Source organism: Calliphora vicina, chromosome 1, assembly GCF_958450345.1.
Source record: "Calliphora vicina chromosome 1, idCalVici1.1, whole genome shotgun sequence".
Lineage (NCBI taxonomy): Eukaryota > Metazoa > Arthropoda > Insecta > Diptera > Calliphoridae > Calliphora > Calliphora vicina.
This window is the reverse complement of record NC_088780.1, coordinates 3,279,733-3,299,946: the sequence shown is the minus strand read 5'-3', so window position 1 is coordinate 3,299,946 and position 20,214 is coordinate 3,279,733. Positions and strand designations below refer to the sequence as shown.

The 20,214-nt window shown below is 27.9% G+C and overlaps 1 protein-coding gene across 1 annotated transcript in view; it reads right to left on the bottom strand.

The window, feature by feature from the left end:
* Positions 1 to 20,214, bottom strand: part of LOC135963694 (dipeptidase 1) — a 58,422-nt gene that overhangs the window by 18,379 nt on the left and 19,829 nt on the right. Inside the window, exons 2-8 of the mRNA XM_065515650.1 lie at positions 15,441 to 15,643; positions 14,884 to 15,040; positions 12,076 to 12,208; positions 8,551 to 8,701; positions 6,360 to 6,429; positions 1,876 to 2,052; positions 1,612 to 1,696 (exon numbers count right to left, since the gene is read on the bottom strand). Of these exons, the coding sequence (XP_065371722.1) occupies positions 1,612 to 1,696; positions 1,876 to 2,052; positions 6,360 to 6,429; positions 8,551 to 8,701; positions 12,076 to 12,208; positions 14,884 to 15,040; positions 15,441 to 15,607 (940 nt within the window). The 5' untranslated portion in view covers positions 15,608 to 15,643. The remainder of the gene's footprint in view (positions 1 to 1,611; positions 1,697 to 1,875; positions 2,053 to 6,359; positions 6,430 to 8,550; positions 8,702 to 12,075; positions 12,209 to 14,883; positions 15,041 to 15,440; positions 15,644 to 20,214) is intronic.

Below are 20,214 nucleotides of genomic sequence, written 5' to 3'. Positions count from 1 at the left end.
GAGTATAACCACGAATTCGTTTGCCACTAAGAATCACTACTAGTTACCCATCAGTCTACTTTTTAGGTTGAACAGCTATGATTTTAATTAACACGCTAAGAGCGTAGCGTGTTAATTAACAAATCACTGTGTGGCGGTCAATTCATTAAAAACAAGATTGACTACCGTTTCCCTTTATAGCCTATCAGCTCAACAATCGTTGCCGCTAAAATACTGTTACCGAAATAACTGAAATTAGTATATTGAAATCTGCAGAACACAAACTGCTAAATTTTTTTTTATTTTTTATAAATTTTATTAATAATTTAAGTCAGTTCAAAATTACCCAAATTTTTTATATTCGTTTTCCCATAAAATACTTTCATATTTTTTCTGCTCATATGCTAATCTTTAAAGTTTGAATAAGTAGATTTGTTTAACCCCCATCTCACCCTCACTAAAACTTACATTGTTTAACCTCATGTGTTGTTTTCCACAACATAAATTTGCTGAGATATAAGGTAAAAACAAGGACAACCTCGTTTTTTTTTAATGTTTGTATCTATATCTATTACTAAGTCATTAATATAGACAATATGGATATCTAATGATAGATATTTCAAAGACCTTTGCAACGGCATATATAACGTATAAGCATAGTTAGTCGGGCGGGCCTACAATGGGTCAAGATTGGAAAAAAATTTGAACCCGAATATTTTTTCACCTAAAAATATTTTTTTGTGATAAAAATTGTTTCACTAAAAAACTTTTTTTAATTTAAAAAAAAATTGGCATAAAATTTTTTTTTACTAAAAAATTATTTTTTTTTTTTAATTGTTTACCTAAAAATATTTAACATTTTTATTTAAAAGTATAATTTTTTGAAGGGAAAATAATATAATAAACCTTTTTGTCAGAAAAAGCACATTTGGGGACCAAAAATTATGCAAAATACATAGAAATTATATATGTGTGGAACACCAAACACCAGGGCAAACAACACCACTTTTTAAATAACTCGGACCAGATTTTGTAAATTACGTCACCAAAATGATATTGATGTGCATAGCAAAAACAAAATTTCACACATTTTTAACAATTTGTTTTTGTTTTATATACAAATTCTTTTTCATTTCATAATTTGAAAATATTTTACATAAAACAAAAACAAATTTTTAAAATGTGTGAAATTTTGTTTTTGCTATGCACATAAATATCAATTTGGTGTCGTGATTTACAAAATTAGGGCCCTCGTTATAATTTTTTTTAATCAATAAATGCATTTCCAGCATTTTGTGTGGTTTCCCACACAAGGATGAGCTGAAGATTCTTTAAAATAATGATATTTTGGCGTATTACTAGTATTTGACTTCATATTATTAAAAATCGTTCATTACCTAGGTAGATTTTAATACTTCTTATGTAATTTTTGTTTCACACTTATTATTTTTTTGTCATTATTCTTAAAACTTCCACTTTCTCTCTACTTTTTGTGTGATTTATGAAAATTGTGTTATATTTCAATATTTTTCATACCTAGTGTAAATTTGTATGTATATGAGCATTTATGTTTTATTTTGTTTAAAGCATGTATTCAATTACAACTTGAGTTAAAAAAAAGAATGTACATACCAACGACATCGTGTAGTGTTGCTTGTCCAGAACAACTAACAAAATGCGGATAGAATGCAACCATCACTAAGCCACCGTTTATAGCCTTGGAATTATTCAAATGCGAAATTAAAAAAAAAATGAAAGAGATGAAGAAAATTATACAAAAATGGAATAAAAGTTAAGAGATAAAAAAAACAAATAGAATATAAATGTTGGTAATGAAATCAACATATTTATTTTGTCGCTTTTTTCATTTCATGCAGATACTAAAAAAAAACTTACAATTCTTTGCAAGACATGGTCGGGTACATTACGCGAACTGTTGCATATGGCGTGAGCGGAAGAATGTGAAAATATTACGGGTGATTTTGAAGAACCCAAAGCATCCAACATCGTGGGCACTGAAACATGTGACAAGTCAACAATCATGCCCAAACGATTCATTTCTTGTACGACCAGCTTTTCAATTTTCAACAGCAACAGTATAGCACAGGATCAGCAGCAACAGCAGCAGTAATATTAATAGTTGTAGACCCCAACACACACAACAAATTAGTGGCACCACAACGGCAACATGAAAAACAAAATGGAAGAAAAAATTGTAAAAATATTTTAAGAATTTGTTGAAAAAATATTGTCAACTTGTATAAATGTTAACTTTGCTATAAAAAAAAATACAGATGGAAAAAAGAAATAATATAAAACCGAAACGCAATAGACAGAGAGGAAAATATTACTCGCTTCCATATAAATATGTTGGATTATAATTTCCTTTTTTTATTTTCTTTATTCTATGCTGTAGACTGTGGCACAAGCAAATAAATTTTCACCGGAAATTCCTGTTTGCTACAAGCAACCATAGCACAACAAAAACAACAAAAAATACTACTGCTATGTTGCAAAAATGTCAGTGTCGCAAAGAATTAATTGTAAGTGAAGTAAGTGGTTTTCTGTAATAAATTGAAAACATTGCTATGGAATGTTCTACTGGAGGATTTGGTCTAACGATGTTAACATATTCTCAAAACTATCTAAAAATTTTGCATTTGTAAATGTTTCTAGAATTGAATATAAGTTAAAAGTTTAGAAATGTTGGTTATTTTTCATTTGTTTAGGAAAAGAGCAGCACAACTCAACATATTTTTATTAACTTGCCAATTGCATTTAAATATCAGAGCAAGATTACAGTAAACATTTGTGTCCTTTGACTTCGAAAATCTCGAGGAGCTTGATTATACATAATGACTTTTATTTACTTATTTAGAACATAAAGACTATAATAGCGAAAATTAATAAGTTTTGTGTGTAATTTCAATGGCCTATAATAAAAATTTTAAGTTTAAACCATAGAGAAATATACATGGAGCGGAAACTCTCCTGTCACAGACCTAACTCGGTTGTGAAAAACCTAAATGATTAGAATGTATTAGTCATAGAGTGGAAACTCTCCTGTCAAAAACCTTAGTGGTGAGAATGTATTAGTAAAAAAAACTATGTGAAAACAAAAACAACACTCGTATGTGTGACTTTTTTGAGTAATTTTTTTGTTTGAGTTTTTTTCGAGTTTCCGCTCTATGTTCTCTATGGTATTAGTAACCAAAAAAAAACAATTTGAAAGCAAAAACAACATTGGTATGTGTAATTATTTTGAGTTTTTCTAGTTTCCACTATATGTCTATTCTTTATGGTTTAAACTATATACCTTGAACTTTAAAATTAATTTTACAAAACCAACATTTAGAAAAACATTCAATCATTAGAGTAACATTCAAAAAATTATGGTGAAATCACTAAAAAAAATCTAAAATCCGAATTGTTGGGTGAAATGTCAAATAATTTTGTATTTATTTTGTATTAAAGAAATAATACCTTGAGAACACTTTGTGAAGCACATTTTTAAATAAAAACAAAAAATTCTAGAATTTATACAGAATTGCGAATGAAAGAAATTATTAATAAACTCGTATGTCAATAAAGTACACACATCTTATTAGCATGTATGTATATTAGACCAGTTCTCAAAAACAGTTACTCTTATTAATCTGTGTGTAATTTCTGCAATATAACCTATTTATTTTGGATTCACACATTAACAGCAGTTAACATAACTGTGGACATTATTAACATTGCTGTGGAACACATAACATTGAATAAAAGCTTTGAGTGGATAATTGTAGAAATAGAACTTTCATGAAGCTACTGGAAGAAGATGACGCTGTGTATAAAAAGTGGCAGCGCTTGCAGTCGGTGTGTTAGTTTATCATAGGCGTTGTTAGAATTAACATCAACTGCATTCTTGTATATTGTAAAGTGTGTAATTTAAGTGTGTGCATTCCTGTGAATTATAAACGTGTACTTGTATAAAAACACATACTGACTATTTAACCTTCGCTTTACCAATACCCACCCGGGTGACCACTCGGTTCTTGTTAGCTTAATAATTTGTTTCGTTTTGTTTCGATTTAAATAAAATTTAGACTCAATGAAAAAATTTCAGAGTTCTATATAATTTAATAAAAACATTTTAAACTTTTTATAAGGTTTTTTATATTTTTTAAAATTTTGTTCATCGGATATATGTATAGAACTGCAGTATCACCCGGGTGGGTATTGGTAAACCACGTACATAAAAAACCTTTGGTAAAGCGAAGGTTAAACTGTTGTTGTGAAAATTTTAATAAATAAAGAGTCGTAATCAAAAGTATCCGGTTTATTTATAGGAAATAAACCACAGTTTATAAAAGGTAAAAACGTAACTTTGTTATATTCAAGGTTCAGTAGACTTCAAAAATTTATCTTAACAAATAAATTTCATTTTGAAAATATTTTCTAACCTTGCTTTCTTGGACAAATTTGATATACAAGGTTTACCAATGTCCTAGAAATTGAAAATGACAAAATCGTAAATTAGCAAAAAAGCAATCTTAAATTAAATATTAGAAACTAAGCCAAGCATTTTTTTAAGAAATAATTTAAACAAATTTGTGACCAAAAACAAAATTTCCTCGAAATCAGCAAATTAAAAATCAGTTTACATTTCTAATATTAATTTTGTAGTTATTACAATTGAAATAATTAAATTTCGTTAAAAAAAAATTTGAAAATCTAAAATTTGGGATTTGAAATTTTATGATTTTTTGGTATCAATGTATATCTATGTCAGAAAGATTGTATTTTTATGCCCGTAATATCAACGGTGTAAAATAACCAGTAGATAAATTTACCTAAACGTTAACTTGACATTGATTTCAAATCAATATCTACGGGTTAAAATTACGAAATATTTTTACTCCACAAGTAACTAAGCACTAATAGATATCTATTTGTTGAAACTACGGGCATTCTATGTTTAAATCAAATATAAAAACAATTTTTAATTAAATTTTTTTTTTCCAAAATTTAATATTGCTACTTCGACCCGAAACACTAAATAAACATTAAAGAAATTGTGCCACCTCTAGACGTTATCCGATTTTGCTGAAACTTTCGGATTTGAAATTTAGATAACGAAGAACAATTTCAGAACTTGAGAGTATCGAAAATCGCAAAATGCGGGCCAGCCTAATGTACATTGTACATACACATACAATGATGATCACAATAATCATAATATTTGTTTATTTATGTATGAATGTTGTGAATACTTTATTCATTCATTCACTCACTCATATATTTAATTCTCCCCCCCATCTCATTCACCCTTTAAACGGAAGGAAATGGAGAAATTTATTAAAATGAACTTAGTAAGAGAAAATAAAAAAAAAAAATTGACAAAAATCTCATTTTAATAAAATTCTAACGATACTAAAACTAACAGCACAAGTTTCTATTAAATAAAATTACTGCAACAAAAAATGTAAAAACGAGAAGAATTACTAAAATTATCTATTTAAATGCAAAACTTAATGCAAATTCCATTTCATTTTTGCAACAGCGAAAACGAAACGAAATTTTTTTCTTACTAGTAAAAATGCATTACCAGTATTTGTGCCTTCAAAGCAGAGCACAGTAGAAGATATGAAGGAATACCGAAAATACAAAATGCATAATATTGTACTGTGTATTACTTTGGCTAGTTAGTTTAAAAAAAATACAATTGCAACTGAAGCAAAAGAAAAATTTCGATTATATACAAACATCCATACTGCATATATTTCTAAAGTTATTAATGGATTCCTTGCATTTAGTCAAAAAAAAATAGTATAAAATGCGAAAATAAAATGCATTTTTTCATGATACAAGCCAAAGAGACAGAAGCAGAACTGGAATTTATTTAATTGAATGCACATCAAAGCAGCTACTTTCAATGACAACATTTTTAGCATTAATAAAAAGGGGGACATTTCTATTCGTTTTTTACTATCAAAATTAAATTGATAATTTAAATGGGATTTCTTTTTTTAAATAAGAAATGTCTGTTAAATTAAATAGTGTTTCCAAAATAAATTACTAGAAATACTAAAGCATACTAAAGTTTTATTAATTAAATGAAATATTATGTATTTTCATATTAACATTAAGAATTATAAATAGATTTATAGGTTTCATCTCCTCCCTTATTACCAACCTCAAAACTATAGAGCTGTAATTGCAGAATTTCTACAGCAAGATATAAAAACATATACGAAGTACTAAATATAATTAAACAAAATATTCTGTTGAACTAATTTGCTCAATAATATAACCAAATAATAATTTCTATTCTGTTATTTCTTGTGTATTACAAGACCATAAGTATTCATTACAAATATTTGTGATTTACTTACCTTTCCAAATTTTGATAAACCACCAATATGGGGATACTTTCCAGGTTCGTCAACTTTGCAACAATCCGCCCTATAAAGAAATTAATAAAAATAAATATAAATCATGGTTTATATTTCTACAACTATTAATATCTACATTCCCTTTTCACATATAAATTGCAAATAAATTATATTTATAAATCCATCATTTTCCAATAAAAATAGGAAATAATCCAAACACTATTTACTATCGCTACAAAATATATTTTCCTTTAATTTATTTGACTTGTTGAAAAAAAAAATCCCAAATGACACTTAAAAATTCTAGTATTTTCTCTCTACTCTTGTGCTGATTCCTTTGGATGTTAAATTTTATATTTTCGCATTGTGTTTTGTTAAGATTTGGTACAGTATTTACAAGGAATTTCCTCAGAAATAAAAAAACACACCTTTATCGTGTGTATAAAGCTTAGAAGAAAAATAACTCGCCCTCTTATCGAAATCACACGAAATTGTCACATATTTTTTAGTTGTGAAAATAAATAATCTTAAGTAACTTCAATCCCATAAGATGTGATTATTTGTATACCCTTCACCTTTTCGATTGCCATTTCTACATTTTTCATTTGGAACCCCGCCAATATAACTACTATGTCCATCTGTCTCTATAAATTAACTTTCCGAAGCCCCTAAATAACTTATAAACGGTTTCTATTTAAAATCTGGAAAATCGGACTGAGATATAAGCAAAAAACCACGCCTACCTCGATTTCGTACCTACTGTTTACCTATATCTCGATTACTAAGTCATTAGAGTGTCCCTTAGAATTAAATTTTTTGAAATGTTGAGACGGTACCCGCTAAAAACTTTCGCAATGACCTAAAATGCCACCAAAAATTTTGTTGGCTTTTTCTAAGAAGGGCAACCCGTGTCGACTTTCGATTTAGTTTTGAGGTGCATTTGCAAGGGGAAAAAATGCATTTTTTCAGTTTTTTTTTAAATTAAGCTATTAAGTAATTACTTTTGCAATTTAATTTAAAATAATCGAAATGTGTAAGTAATTGTCGTTCCAATGAGATACAAAACACAAAAAATGTTAAAGTTATTAAAAAATCGCCCGGCCATTAACGTGAACAAGAAATGTAGGAACAAAATTAACATATTTTAAGAAATATTAAAACAATAGTTTATTCTTACTTAAAATATATCCATATTTACTTGTATATGAGTTTTTATCTTCATAGGATACAGTTAACCTATTCGCAGGTAAAACCAAAAAAAATATTTTTTTTTTAACGGCAGTTTCAAAACTCCAATTTCAAATTTTTAAAAATTTTGTTAAACAAATTTCAGAATTTTTTGATCATCACATGGGGATTTATTTACAATATAATCTATATATATAAAAATTAAATGGTCCATGTATGTAATGCCATCACGTGAGAACGGCTGGAGCGATTTGGCTGATTTTTTTTTTTATTCGATTCGAAATTTTCAGGAGATGGTTTGTAAAAAAATTAAAAAATACGGCTAAAACCGGCTTTTTTGAGTCCAGTCAACTGTAATAAAAAAGCCCCTAAAGTATGCAGTACAAATTTAGATATTTTATTTGCAAATAAATAAGAACAGGCAGGGTTGTAGAAACTTGACGAACTAACATTAGTAAATTATACCGGGCGAAGCCGGGGCGGTCAACTAGTAGGGAATAAAAATGTGATAAAAATATGTCAATACCTTCTATAGTTTTTCCTTTTTCACTTTGCAAATTTATGATTTTGCAAATTTAGTGTAAAAGTAAGAATGTATTGAGTTTTTCTTATTTCAAAATCTCTAATTAACTAATTCCAGTGTGCTGGACTATCAATCCAAGGGTTGCTGGTTCAATTCCTGCCAGAGACTCTAGGTGTTTCTGCAGACAAGCAAACCGCTTCGCAGTTTGTGTTTTTTTTTTAAATAAAAAATAAAACTTAGGGAATAAATACTTATGTTTAATTGTTATTTGCTTTCTTTTGTTCTCTCAACTACTAACCTAAAATTGTATCAGTAATTTTATACCAAATTAACATTGTAAAGAAAACTATTTAATCCAGAATAACAAGTGGGCCACTTATTTTATGTGTACTGTACGAATTTAGTAGTACATTTTTCGCATTTTCTTTTGTTTCTTTACATAGTTATTTAGCGTGTTTTTCTTTTAATTCTTCTACTTACCAAGGTGTATTGCAGGTATGTGTTAAAGTCAAATAGCGAGCACCAAGTTGATAAAACATTCGAAGTACACTTAAACTTGTGCCAATTGCATGACCGCCTTCTACTCCAATTAAACTGGCTATTTTGCCACTTTTGTGAGTTTTTTCGATTCCTAAGGGTAGAGAAAATAACATTAAATTAAAAAAATATAGGGAAAACAGAAAATAATTACATTACTGTTTTATTAAACTAAGCAATTTTAATGTTATAACTATGAAAAGAAAAATATAATAAATGAAGATTTTGTTATTCCAGGAAAACTGTAAGATGATTTCAAACAATAACACTTAATAGCCCATATTAACTAAATTAAGCTAAGCAGCAATTCTTTGAATATTCAACTAAAACTGGAGCAAATTTCAAGATGAAAGGTCATTATTCTCAAGGCAGTAATGTCAAATTAGAGGCACCTGCTTGTTAAAATACTAAATTCATTTCATTAATGTACTCATATATAGCCTTAATTTAATTTAAATTTTATTTCATCAGTCCGAGCATTTGTTTAACAATCAATTCTTTGACAACTCATCATTGCTGTCATTTAGCTACTTCATTTCAATAAAATTGACATGCCAAAGTTATGGCCAATTTTAAACATACATATTGAAATATAAATTAAAACGTTGTTGAAAATGGGTTTTATAAATTCGTTATAAAACAAAACAAGCAAATGTGGTCAATATTAAGCCAATGTGATTTCAATAAAAAAATAAATAATACTGCATTACCTTTAAAAACACAATTTTACACCTACCTACATACATACAATACATATGTATGTATGTAAATGATGTATTTGTATTGAAGTAAATCATTAAATCTATAAAAATAACAAATTTAAACCAAAATCGTCATACATAAAAATAATATTGCAAAAAATTAATTAAAAAAGTTAAATAAAATTGCATCAAATAAAGAAACAAAAATAGCAAATATACATAAATTTGTTGGGTTGGTATTTATTGTGACAACAAATGTTAATTGTTACTGAAGTCAGTGACACAGAATGCATATCAATCATGTCAGGTGTCAATAAGGTTGGTTAACATGCCAACTTGTTTGTCAGTATGTAAAATATAAGAGCATGTATGTGTATATTGGCAGTAGGATGCCCCTTTCTTATGGAGCCAAGCTATTTGTATGATTCTTTCAACTAAAATTTATTAAAAATCTTAGACCTTTTAAACCCATATACAGTTAGATAAATCATCTATAGAGCTTTCATATGATATTGTCTAACATTTCATATTATTATATTAAAATAAGAACATGTAAAAAAGAAATGGTATCTTACAACAAAGCAAAATCATCTTCAGAATGATGTAGTCTTTCGGGAGCCCGACTAATATATACACTTTCTCTAGCATCAACATCGGGTGCAGTTGAAACTACAATTAGGCCATATACAAGTACTGTATTTTATGTGTATTGTAAGTACATACATACAAATATAAATACACATTCAAATGAAAACAGGTGTGTGTTTATATGCTGGTGACAAAGAGGCTATAAACTGAGAGGTAAATACATACAAAGTTTCACACATACACCCCTACATACACTCTCCGGACCCATATGTATGTATATACCCATTATTCATTTACAGTGAGTGACAATACAATGAAACCTTTTTTTGATAACAATATTCCTTAATTAGAGTTTTCAACTCAACAATTTTATGTCTTGAGTTACAAAACATTTATTTTGATGTATATTCCACTCACATCCCACAAAGCGACCAAAAACATCTTAAAGCAATAGAGCTGAGCTTTAGTTTGTGCAGAAAAATATTTAAAAAAAGTGAAAAAAGTTTTTGATTTTGCCAATAAAATCAAATATTGTATATCTTGAACACTTATTTTGATATATATCCCCCTAGCAGCCCACTAAGCGGCCAAAAAGCTCTTAAAGAAATAGACCCAAGTTTTCTTTTCCATTTTGAAAAAAAGTTAGATTTTGCAAAGCTATGTGAAAACAAAAACAACGCTCGTTTGTGTGAGTATTCTAAGTAATTTTTTTGTATGAGTTTTTTTCTAATTTCCGCTCTATGTTTCTTTATAATAATGAATACTTTTTAGTTTGTTTTAGAATTAATTTCTGTTCTAATTTTTGTATTAATATTAGTAAATATTAATATATATTAAGGAAATACTAAAAAAATATATATAAAATAGTTTATTTTTTTTGGGGATTTTGGCATATTACTTGAATATTTGGAAAAGTTTTCATTGTATTGTCAACCACTGTATGTATTTTACATATAACGTCAACAGATTTGTCAGCGATTTATTTATTTATTCTTTCAGTGTGTTTTTCTGGTATTTACACACATACACACATCAATGCGTATGTGTATGTGCGTTTGTGTGCTCACACGTTTGTCTGAAATGCATACATTTTCCTGTAACATCTTGTGTCATCATCATGTGTTTTTAATCAAACGACGTTTCATTGATTTAACAAATGTTTTAATTGTTATAAAAAATTTAACAATTGCACAATGATTGTCATCATCGTCATCATCATCGTCGTCGTCGACAGCATTGTCCTCATCCTGTTCAAACAATTTCTCAGAGTGCATAATAAATACATTTAATTGCAAACGTATTTACTCGTATTTGCCTTGGTTAATGAATTATAAGTGTTTCTTGTTTTCGTTTTTAAAAGACAACAATTATCAGATGTAAATATGCAAATACAAGTATAATTTGTACATGTGTTTATGATGAGTGCTCGAGATACATACATACGTGTGTACATTTATATGTACTATATATAGAGTAGGATAAATCGATATTTATGGAAATGTAGAAATAAGTGTAAATGCTTATTTGTATATCAGTAAGTATGTATATGGCGATTAAAGACAACAGATAGAGAATGTTTCGTTTTTATCTTAATGTTTTTTAAAGATATTGACAGTAAATGTCATTTGATTGTTTAAGCAATTAAGAAATGACCGCTTAATTTATCAGCCATCTTCAAAACGAGACAAGTTAAATTCTTTTACATGATTTTCAAGTTAAGGAACAAACAAATACCGAAGCATTTAATCAGTTAAATTTGACATTAAAGGTGTTATGGCTTGTCAAGAGTGACAATGTTATTAATAATAAAAGTGTTTCAGTACGTCAATTCAATATTATTTGAAATTAAATACTAAATACGTTTGAGTAGTTAACAAGACAATTAATTGCTAGCTAAAGATACTTATCTCAGTTAATCATCTTAGTCGATATTTATTTGCAAAAATTAAATGAATCGTATTATAAGCATTATAACATTTTAAATCTAATTTGCCATGATACAAGTGAATATATTGAACAAAAAAAATTCTATAAAAATGAAATTAAACTCAAACATATCAAATTGATAACGATGACAATCACTTAAGCTCATTTAAAACCATTAAAGTCTTATTTACAATTACTTTTGAACATATTTATCTTGTATTTCGTTTTCTTGTGTATTCATTCTATTGCTTACCTGAGGCAGTTGTTACAAGAGACATATGATGCGGATATAGATTGACTAAACGTCGTATTAGATCTATTTGTTCTAACGTTAGCTGTACAGCATCCAGATGCTGAGACGAACAGGGGGCATATGCTGACCAAAACTGTAAAAAAGAAAGCAAAATTAACAGAATTTTAAATAAAATATTTTGTTTAAGCATCGAAAGAACTTCATTTTCAATTTATATATAAACAATTTAAATATTCCACAAAATAAAATTTTCTTTGGGCATAAAATTACTTTGATATTTCGTTTGTGGACAGAAAAAAGTTTTAATATGCAAATGATGACAAATGTTCTCGTCTTGAAGAGACGATACTTTTTCGAGTTTAAACGTCAATTTTTATACTTCATAGACAATTATATTATGAGAATTATTTGCCTATGTAAATAGAAAATTACATTGCTGAGTAATGCGACATGCTTGGTCAAGCATAATTTTGTTATTTCTTTTCTTTCTTTAGTTCAAAATGTTAACTAGACTTATATAAATCTATATGTATTTAGTTAATATCATGGAAAAATTCAATTTGAATATAAAATTTTTCTTTGTTTAATGTAGAAAACAAATTTAGCACTAAAAATAGAAAATATTTTTTTTCCTAAATTTTCTTGTGATAAACTCCCATTCCTATACAGATTTTACTAAACGAAATGACTTAACTCATTTTGGAAATAATAATGGTATATATTGAAAAAACCATGTCGCAAAGAAGGTCATGGATCATATATTTGTATATTTTTTTTGCAATATATATAAAGGATTTTAAATTTAAGACTCAATTCCAAATATTTAAAAATAATTTATTTGCCACTCCTCCAAAATTATATGTTTCGTCGCCATTATTTATAGCTAGTTTAATTCTAGGGTTTTGCTAGCCCAACTTTGTTTTTATGGGGACCGATGATTATCTTTATTTACTTATCTGATTTGATTAGTTGAGAAAATAGTTTTTTGATGGGTTTCAAATATCTATTGATTTGTTTAAGCATTTCCAAATAACTTACTAGTACTTTAGGATTTTCTATACATAATTCATAGCTCTATAAAAGCCAAATTTGATGAAACCTATTTCGAATGGATTCAAATCTGTTGCCTTTTGACAAAACAACTTAAGTGTAATTTTAAAATTTTTCAGGAGTGAGCAAAAACTGTTGAATTGATCAACAACACTGCTAGTTAAAAAAACTGTCAAGCGGGGCACCCGGTTGGTTAAACTAATTCGTGTAGGCTGAATTCAGTGGTACCAACCGTTTTTTTTAGGTTAGGTCGTATTTTCGAGATATACCGTTATTTCGAAAATGGAGGAAGTTGTACAATACACATTCGTGTAACTCAAAAACGGTTTAGCTTATTGAATAAGCTAAAAAAATCTAAATTCCGCAATAAAATTACCTTTAAGTATGTCTAAAACTTTCATTTAATCTGAGCAGTTGTTTTAGAAATATAAATTTTTGTTTGCAAACAAAAATATTTTTTTTAGAAAAATTTAGAATTTTTTGGTTTTTAAAACGGCATAAAAAATTGGAAAATGCAGCAAAAAAAAATTATATTTCTAAAACGTTTGCGAAGATTAAAAACATGTTAAACCTTACTTAAACGTAATTTTATTGCGGAATTTCGATTTTTTCAGTTTATTCAATAAACTAAACCGATTTTGAGTTACGGGAAATATGTATGCAACCTCCTCTATTTTCGATATAACGTTATATTTCAAAAATACGAGCTAACCTAGAAAACAGTTAGCACCACTGAATTCAGCGTACCCGAATTAGTTTAACCCTCGCTTTACCAATACCCACCCGGGTGACCACATCGTTTTTATTGGTTTAATATTTTTTTTTAATTTTGTTTCGATTTAAATGAAATTTATACACACTGAACAAATTTTAAGGTTCTATAGAATTTAATAGAAACATTTTAAACTTTTTATAAGATTTTTTAAATTTTTTAAAATTTCATTCGTCGCATATATTTATAAAAGTGTAATGTCACCCGGGTGGGTATTGGTAAACCATGTACATAAAAAAACCTTTGGTAAAGCGAAGGTTAAGCCGATGGTGTCCCTCTTGACAGAAAAAAAGTGTCAATTTCATGCACAGTGTAATTATTGTATTATTTGACCTTAAAGAATTTCGAGAGCTTTGTATAATTCTTTGAGACAAATGATAATGTTCTTCAAGGATAAATAATAAAATAATTATCGATCAATTCAACAGTTTTTGAGCACTTCTGAAAAATTTTAAAGCATAATAAATTTAATAAATTTGGCTTCTTTTTAATAAAATTAACAACTTTTGAGGGATTTGCGGAAACTTTGTTTATTTTTATTTATGCAATTTCGGAGCGGTTTAATTTATTGAACTGAATATTGCAACTTTAGCTGTTAATAAATCTGCCAAATTTTCTTGATAATTAAAACTACTATTCTAAGCTCTTTTGGTTTATTTTCTAATAAAAATCTGTATCCAATAACCATAAAGTAATAAAAATTCAAAAAGTTTAGTTTTTTTATTATAACCTATGTGAATTTGTTTTGAAACAAATCTACATATATTTACTTTGCATAAACTTTTATTAATAAACAAAAGTTTAAAATGACCTTAAAAGTTTTTTTTTCTTCCAATATTTCATATAAAAACAAACATAATTTTATGCCTCAACACCCTAAAAAGAAATTTCAATTTGAAAACTTTTATCTCATAATAAAATTTAATAATGCAACTTAACAACAACTAAAAGGAAATATGTTAATATAAAATTATTTAAATAAATACCTGTGCTGACACCATTCCCTCCTTGAGTCTCCTTAAGTCTGTGTGACTCCAGGCACTGTTTGCCCATGGTTGTATTTGTCTTAAATCTCCACCAAAATGAAAATCTTTCAATTGATTTTTTAAGAATTTTCTTATATTCCAGGGTAAATCGTTGTGTCTGATCAAGAGAAAAATTGAAAATTAATAAAAAGCAAACAACAACAATAAAAAATTTAAGTTTCCGTTTAATGTTTTATAATAATTATGTCTGAAAAGTTTGTTTTTATTTGAACAACAACAATAACAACGGAAGTCGAAAAAATCGTTAAAAGAGAGCGCTAAAAAAAAATTAAACAAAATCCCACCAATATTAACTGTATGTTGGTAGTTTAATTAAGTGGTTTTTAATTTCTTTTTGTTCGCTTTGTTTTTCTCATTTTATTCTCTTTCTCTCCCCCTTTTTTGTGAACAGTGCAGATTTTGTATTTTGTTGTTGTTAAATAAAGCTTGTGGGGTTTTGTTTTTCACACTTTTTGTTGCTGCTTGTTGTTGTTGATGTTGTTGTTTGTTAAACTTACCCGTCTATTAATGGCACTTCCTTTAATACATTTTTCACTCGCTGCAGACGATAGTCGAAATCGTTGGCCGAACATATCACTATCGGTAAAACCAATGGAAAGTAAACTAAAGTTAAGCAATTTAAGCCACAAAGCACGAAGCCTTTGGGAAGCTTCCGCGATTTCATTGCCTTTTTAAAGTGGCGTCGTAATTACTTTGAGATCTGAAAGTGAACAAAACAAATACAAATAAATTTAAAACTTTTTTTATTAACTATTTCTGCTGCTTACAGTCAGTCAGGGAGGGATAATCAAATGATGGTTATAGGGAAATCAATTTTATGACTTGTGGCAAACTTTATTTAAAGCAAATACATTTATTCTATTAACCTACTTAATATTTAAGACAACAAAATTAGTTAAATTAAACTCAGCCTCTATTGCTGTTATTTTTTGTTTTTCACTGTATTTTTAAAGCGATTTCTCCATGGAATTGAGTTTTGCAACTGCAGCAATTTTATTTTTAATTTGAAATTAACCAATTTCTTTTTATGATTCTTTCACTTCGTCTAAAAATAGTTTTTCTCTAAATTAGTTCAATTTCGAAAATTAATTTTCATTTCAAGTGAAATTTGAAGCGTATCTAACTAAATTCTCATAATAAACTTCCTTTAACAATGTTGGTTTATCAGACTCTATTATAAAATTCTTTGAAGATGATTTTCTCAAAAATTTTCTTTTAGTTTCGTTTTATAAATTTATCTTAAATGGTTTTTCTTTCTTTAACTAAAATGTATGTGTGAGTATAAATTTTGCTTACAACTGTTAATGAATGTCTTTTATTTGTTTGTTTTTTTGTTTAGCAAACTTTATTCGAACTGAAAATTGTAAATTGTTGTTAGAAGTACTGCTGTGTTCATGCCACAGAAATGCCATTGTCACTTTGTTTATGAAAAAAAATGTGTTTGGTTTTTTATGTTTGTTTCTTTAAAAGTTTGCGCTTTGTTAATTTGAATTTGTTAAAAGCCATAAATGATGCACCCAAAGTAAAGAGTTAGTACAATATGGATTATTTTTCTAAAATAATATTGATGTGTAGATAAGTGTCTGTGTAAAACATGCACTCGTCTTAAATAAACAAAAGAAATAAATGAGATTCAAACAGAAATGTTTATCATTAGCCTAAGCAGTTTGGTATTGAAAATCGTCAAAATCGGTTCAATAGAAACAAATTTATGAACCAAAATGTGAGACAACCTCATTGCATAAAAGCAAACAACAGCTACAACACTCTGATAAATTTCCATGTAAATTTCCTACATTAATAGGGTAAAAATACATGTTGTATGTAAATTCAAATATTTTTTCGAGGATATCTCACATTTTGGTTTATAACATTTTTTTCTCTTTAAACAATTTTGCCGATTTTCAATATCATTTATTTTTTGTGTATTTTTACACAGGAAGAAGAACATAATCGCTGTATATTGTGTGCGAACGCGTGAATTATCATTACTTTATCGACGAGAGTAATTTGAGTAATTCTAGTTTTAGGTTGAGGGTTTTTAGGATCCACCATGAGGAAAAATTCCAAAATAAATTAATGTGATCTCGGTTGTGGAGATCTACTATTTAGCTAGATTTTACATATGTTCAAAATTCAAGTTCATATGCATTTAATACAGAGTTTTCTATGTAATATAATTAACAGTGTATGGTTCAACAAATAATATGAAATAATTCATAATTAATAATGAATTTTAAATATGATTTTTCACTTGAATTCAAATGCTATTATTTTCTTTATCTAAAATTTTTGACCTGGTGTATCAAATGTACGCATACATAAATTAATGCTTTATATTTTTCCTTTTTGGAAATACATTTCAAAGTTTTTGTTTCTTTATTTTACTTGTTTTTTAAAAAAAAACTATATTCTTATATTCCATTCAGTGTATAATTTGCGTAAAACTATGTACATTTGTACATAACACAGATACGCACACAATTTCTCATATTATGCTAGCATGTACATTAGAGTGCTCCAAGATTGTATGGACGAAAAAAACTTTCTAGGTACAGGCCGTCCCCCCCTCTAGAATTGTTCTATGTATTGTAGAAACACGTTGTGTAAAATATTAGGATGATAGGATAACGTTAACTGGTGGCGCAACGACGCTGAAGTTTTGAGGTGCATTTACAAGGGGAAAATATGCAATTTTTTCAGTTTTTGTAAAAAATTTCCCATTAAATAATGACTTTTACAATTTAATTTAAAAGAATCGAAATGTGTACGTAATTGTCGTTATAATAAAATATAAAAGACTAAAATTGGTGAAAAAATGTTAAAGTTATTAAAAAATCGCCAGGCCATTAACGTGTCTCAGGCCACTAGAACAAGAAATTTATGAACAAAATTAACATATTTTGAGAAATATTAAAATAAAAGCTAATTTTTACTTACAATATATCCATATTTACTTGTATATGAGTTTTTGTCCTCGTAGGATACCGTTAACCTATTCGCAGGTATGACCAAAAAAATTAAATTTTTTTAACGGCAGTTTCAAAACTCCAATTTCAAATTTTTAAAAATTTTGTTAAACAAATTTCAGAATTTTTTGATCATCACATGGGGATTTATTGACAACATAATAGGGAATAAAAATGTGAAAAAAGTATGTCAATACCTCCCATAGTTTTTCCGTACCTGCGATATAAAGTACCCTTAAGGGTTAATTTCCATTTTTGTACTGTTATTGTGAATACTAGACTTCATTTTATATTTTTCTTAAGTTTCATCAAAATCGGCCCAAAAATATATAATATTTCGCTATCTTTCCATGAGAAATTCCAAATATTGAACAAATTGACCTTTGACCTTCACGATTTAAGGGTTAAAGTTTTCCGATTTTAGTAAAACTTTCAGACTATATTTAAAATTACCTGGACTATATTATTCTGAATAGCTTTTACTTAAAAATCATTACAGTAAGGAAATTCTGGTCATTCCCCAAAATATGGCCAAAAAATTAGTTTTTCTCGAAAATCGAAAAATTTATATCGCAGGTACGGAAAAACTATGGGAGGTATTGACATACTTTTTTCACATTTTTATTCCCTATTATGTTGTCAATAAATCCCCATTTGATGATCAAAAAATTCTGAAATTTGTTTAACAAAATGTTTAAAAATTTGAAATTGGAGTTTTGAAACTGCCGTTAAAAAATTTAATTTTTTTGGTCATACCTGCGAATAGGTTAACGGTATCCTACGAGGACAAAAATTCATATAAAAGTAAATATGGATATATTTTAAGTAAAAATAAGCTTTTATTTTAATATTTCTCAAAATATGTTAATTTTGTTCATAAATTTCTTGTTCTAGTGGCCTGAGACACGTTAATGGCCTGGCGATTTTTTAATAACTTTAACATTTTTTCACCAATTTTTGTCTTTTATATCTTATTATAACGACAATTACGTACATATTTCGATTCTTTTAAATTAAATTGTAAAAGTCATTATTTAATGGGAAATTTTTTACAAAAACTGAAAAAATTGCATATTTTCCCCTTGTAAATGCACCTCAAAACTTCAGCGTCGTTGCGCCACCAGTTAACGTTATCCTATCATCCTAATATTTTACACAATGTGTTTCTACAATACATAGAACAATTCTAGAGGGGGGGACAGTCAAAATTCGCAATTTTATTTTTTTGGAGCACTCTAATGTACATACATATGTATAATACGAGTATAAAAGAAAGCTGAACTAATTTTGCTGGCAAACTGTATGAGAAAAAGTTTAAAAAAATTTATATTTTTTAAGTGAAATACGTATATAGAAACAGCAGCAGCAGCATCAAACACACAAATGAAAAGAAATAACGAAATGAAAACCAAATGGAAAATATACTAACATTCAGTGAAAATTAGGTCAATCACGTCATACCCGTCAATTCCATAATTTTTTAAAAGCAATCTTCTTTAAAGTTCGTCGAGAGAAAAAAGAACCTTAACAAACACATACAGACAAACTAAAGCCACTAAATGAAAGAAATAAAAGAAAACAATAAGAAAAAATATATAAATTGTATTACATATTTGTACATATGTAGAGTGTCCCGAAGAATAGTTTTTTGCGAATCTATAGTATGATTGCCTCTAGAACAGTCACGAGCAAAATTGGGATTCTAATGCACGCGTGCATAGGACAAAAAATTCTGCTGACGCTTTGTTGACACACCTACACTATAAGCTTGTGTGTATTAGTGTGTCTGTGTTTTACTGAAATGACCACTTGTTTGTTGCTTTGTTACGATCTCAGAGATCAAAATCAAATCAGTTGCTGTTTAGCATTTGTAGAAGCAAGGTTATGTTGCGGATTTTTTTATGTTTATGATTTTCTCTCTTTTATTACAGTCAGTCATCTCTCTGCTGCTTAACGCACACAAATATACTCATGGTGGTATGTGTTTGCCCATGACTGCTCTAGAATGATGCATGGTAATATGTATAATACGCAAAAATCAGAAAAAAAAATAAAGAAGTTCTTCAAATCCCTGCCAGCACTGGAAATCGAGATCTTGTCCAATTTAAAAAAAAAAATGTATATTTTCTTGGAAATAGATCCTCAAATTTAATTAACATAATAACTAAAAAAAAATTACCTCATATAAAACAAATTAATTCTAAATTTTAATCTCAATCACCCTTATCTTGGTTGGCATAGGCGTGTTACGCCATCGACAGTTTTGTGCTTGATTAAAGATAAAATGCAATTTCTTTAATCT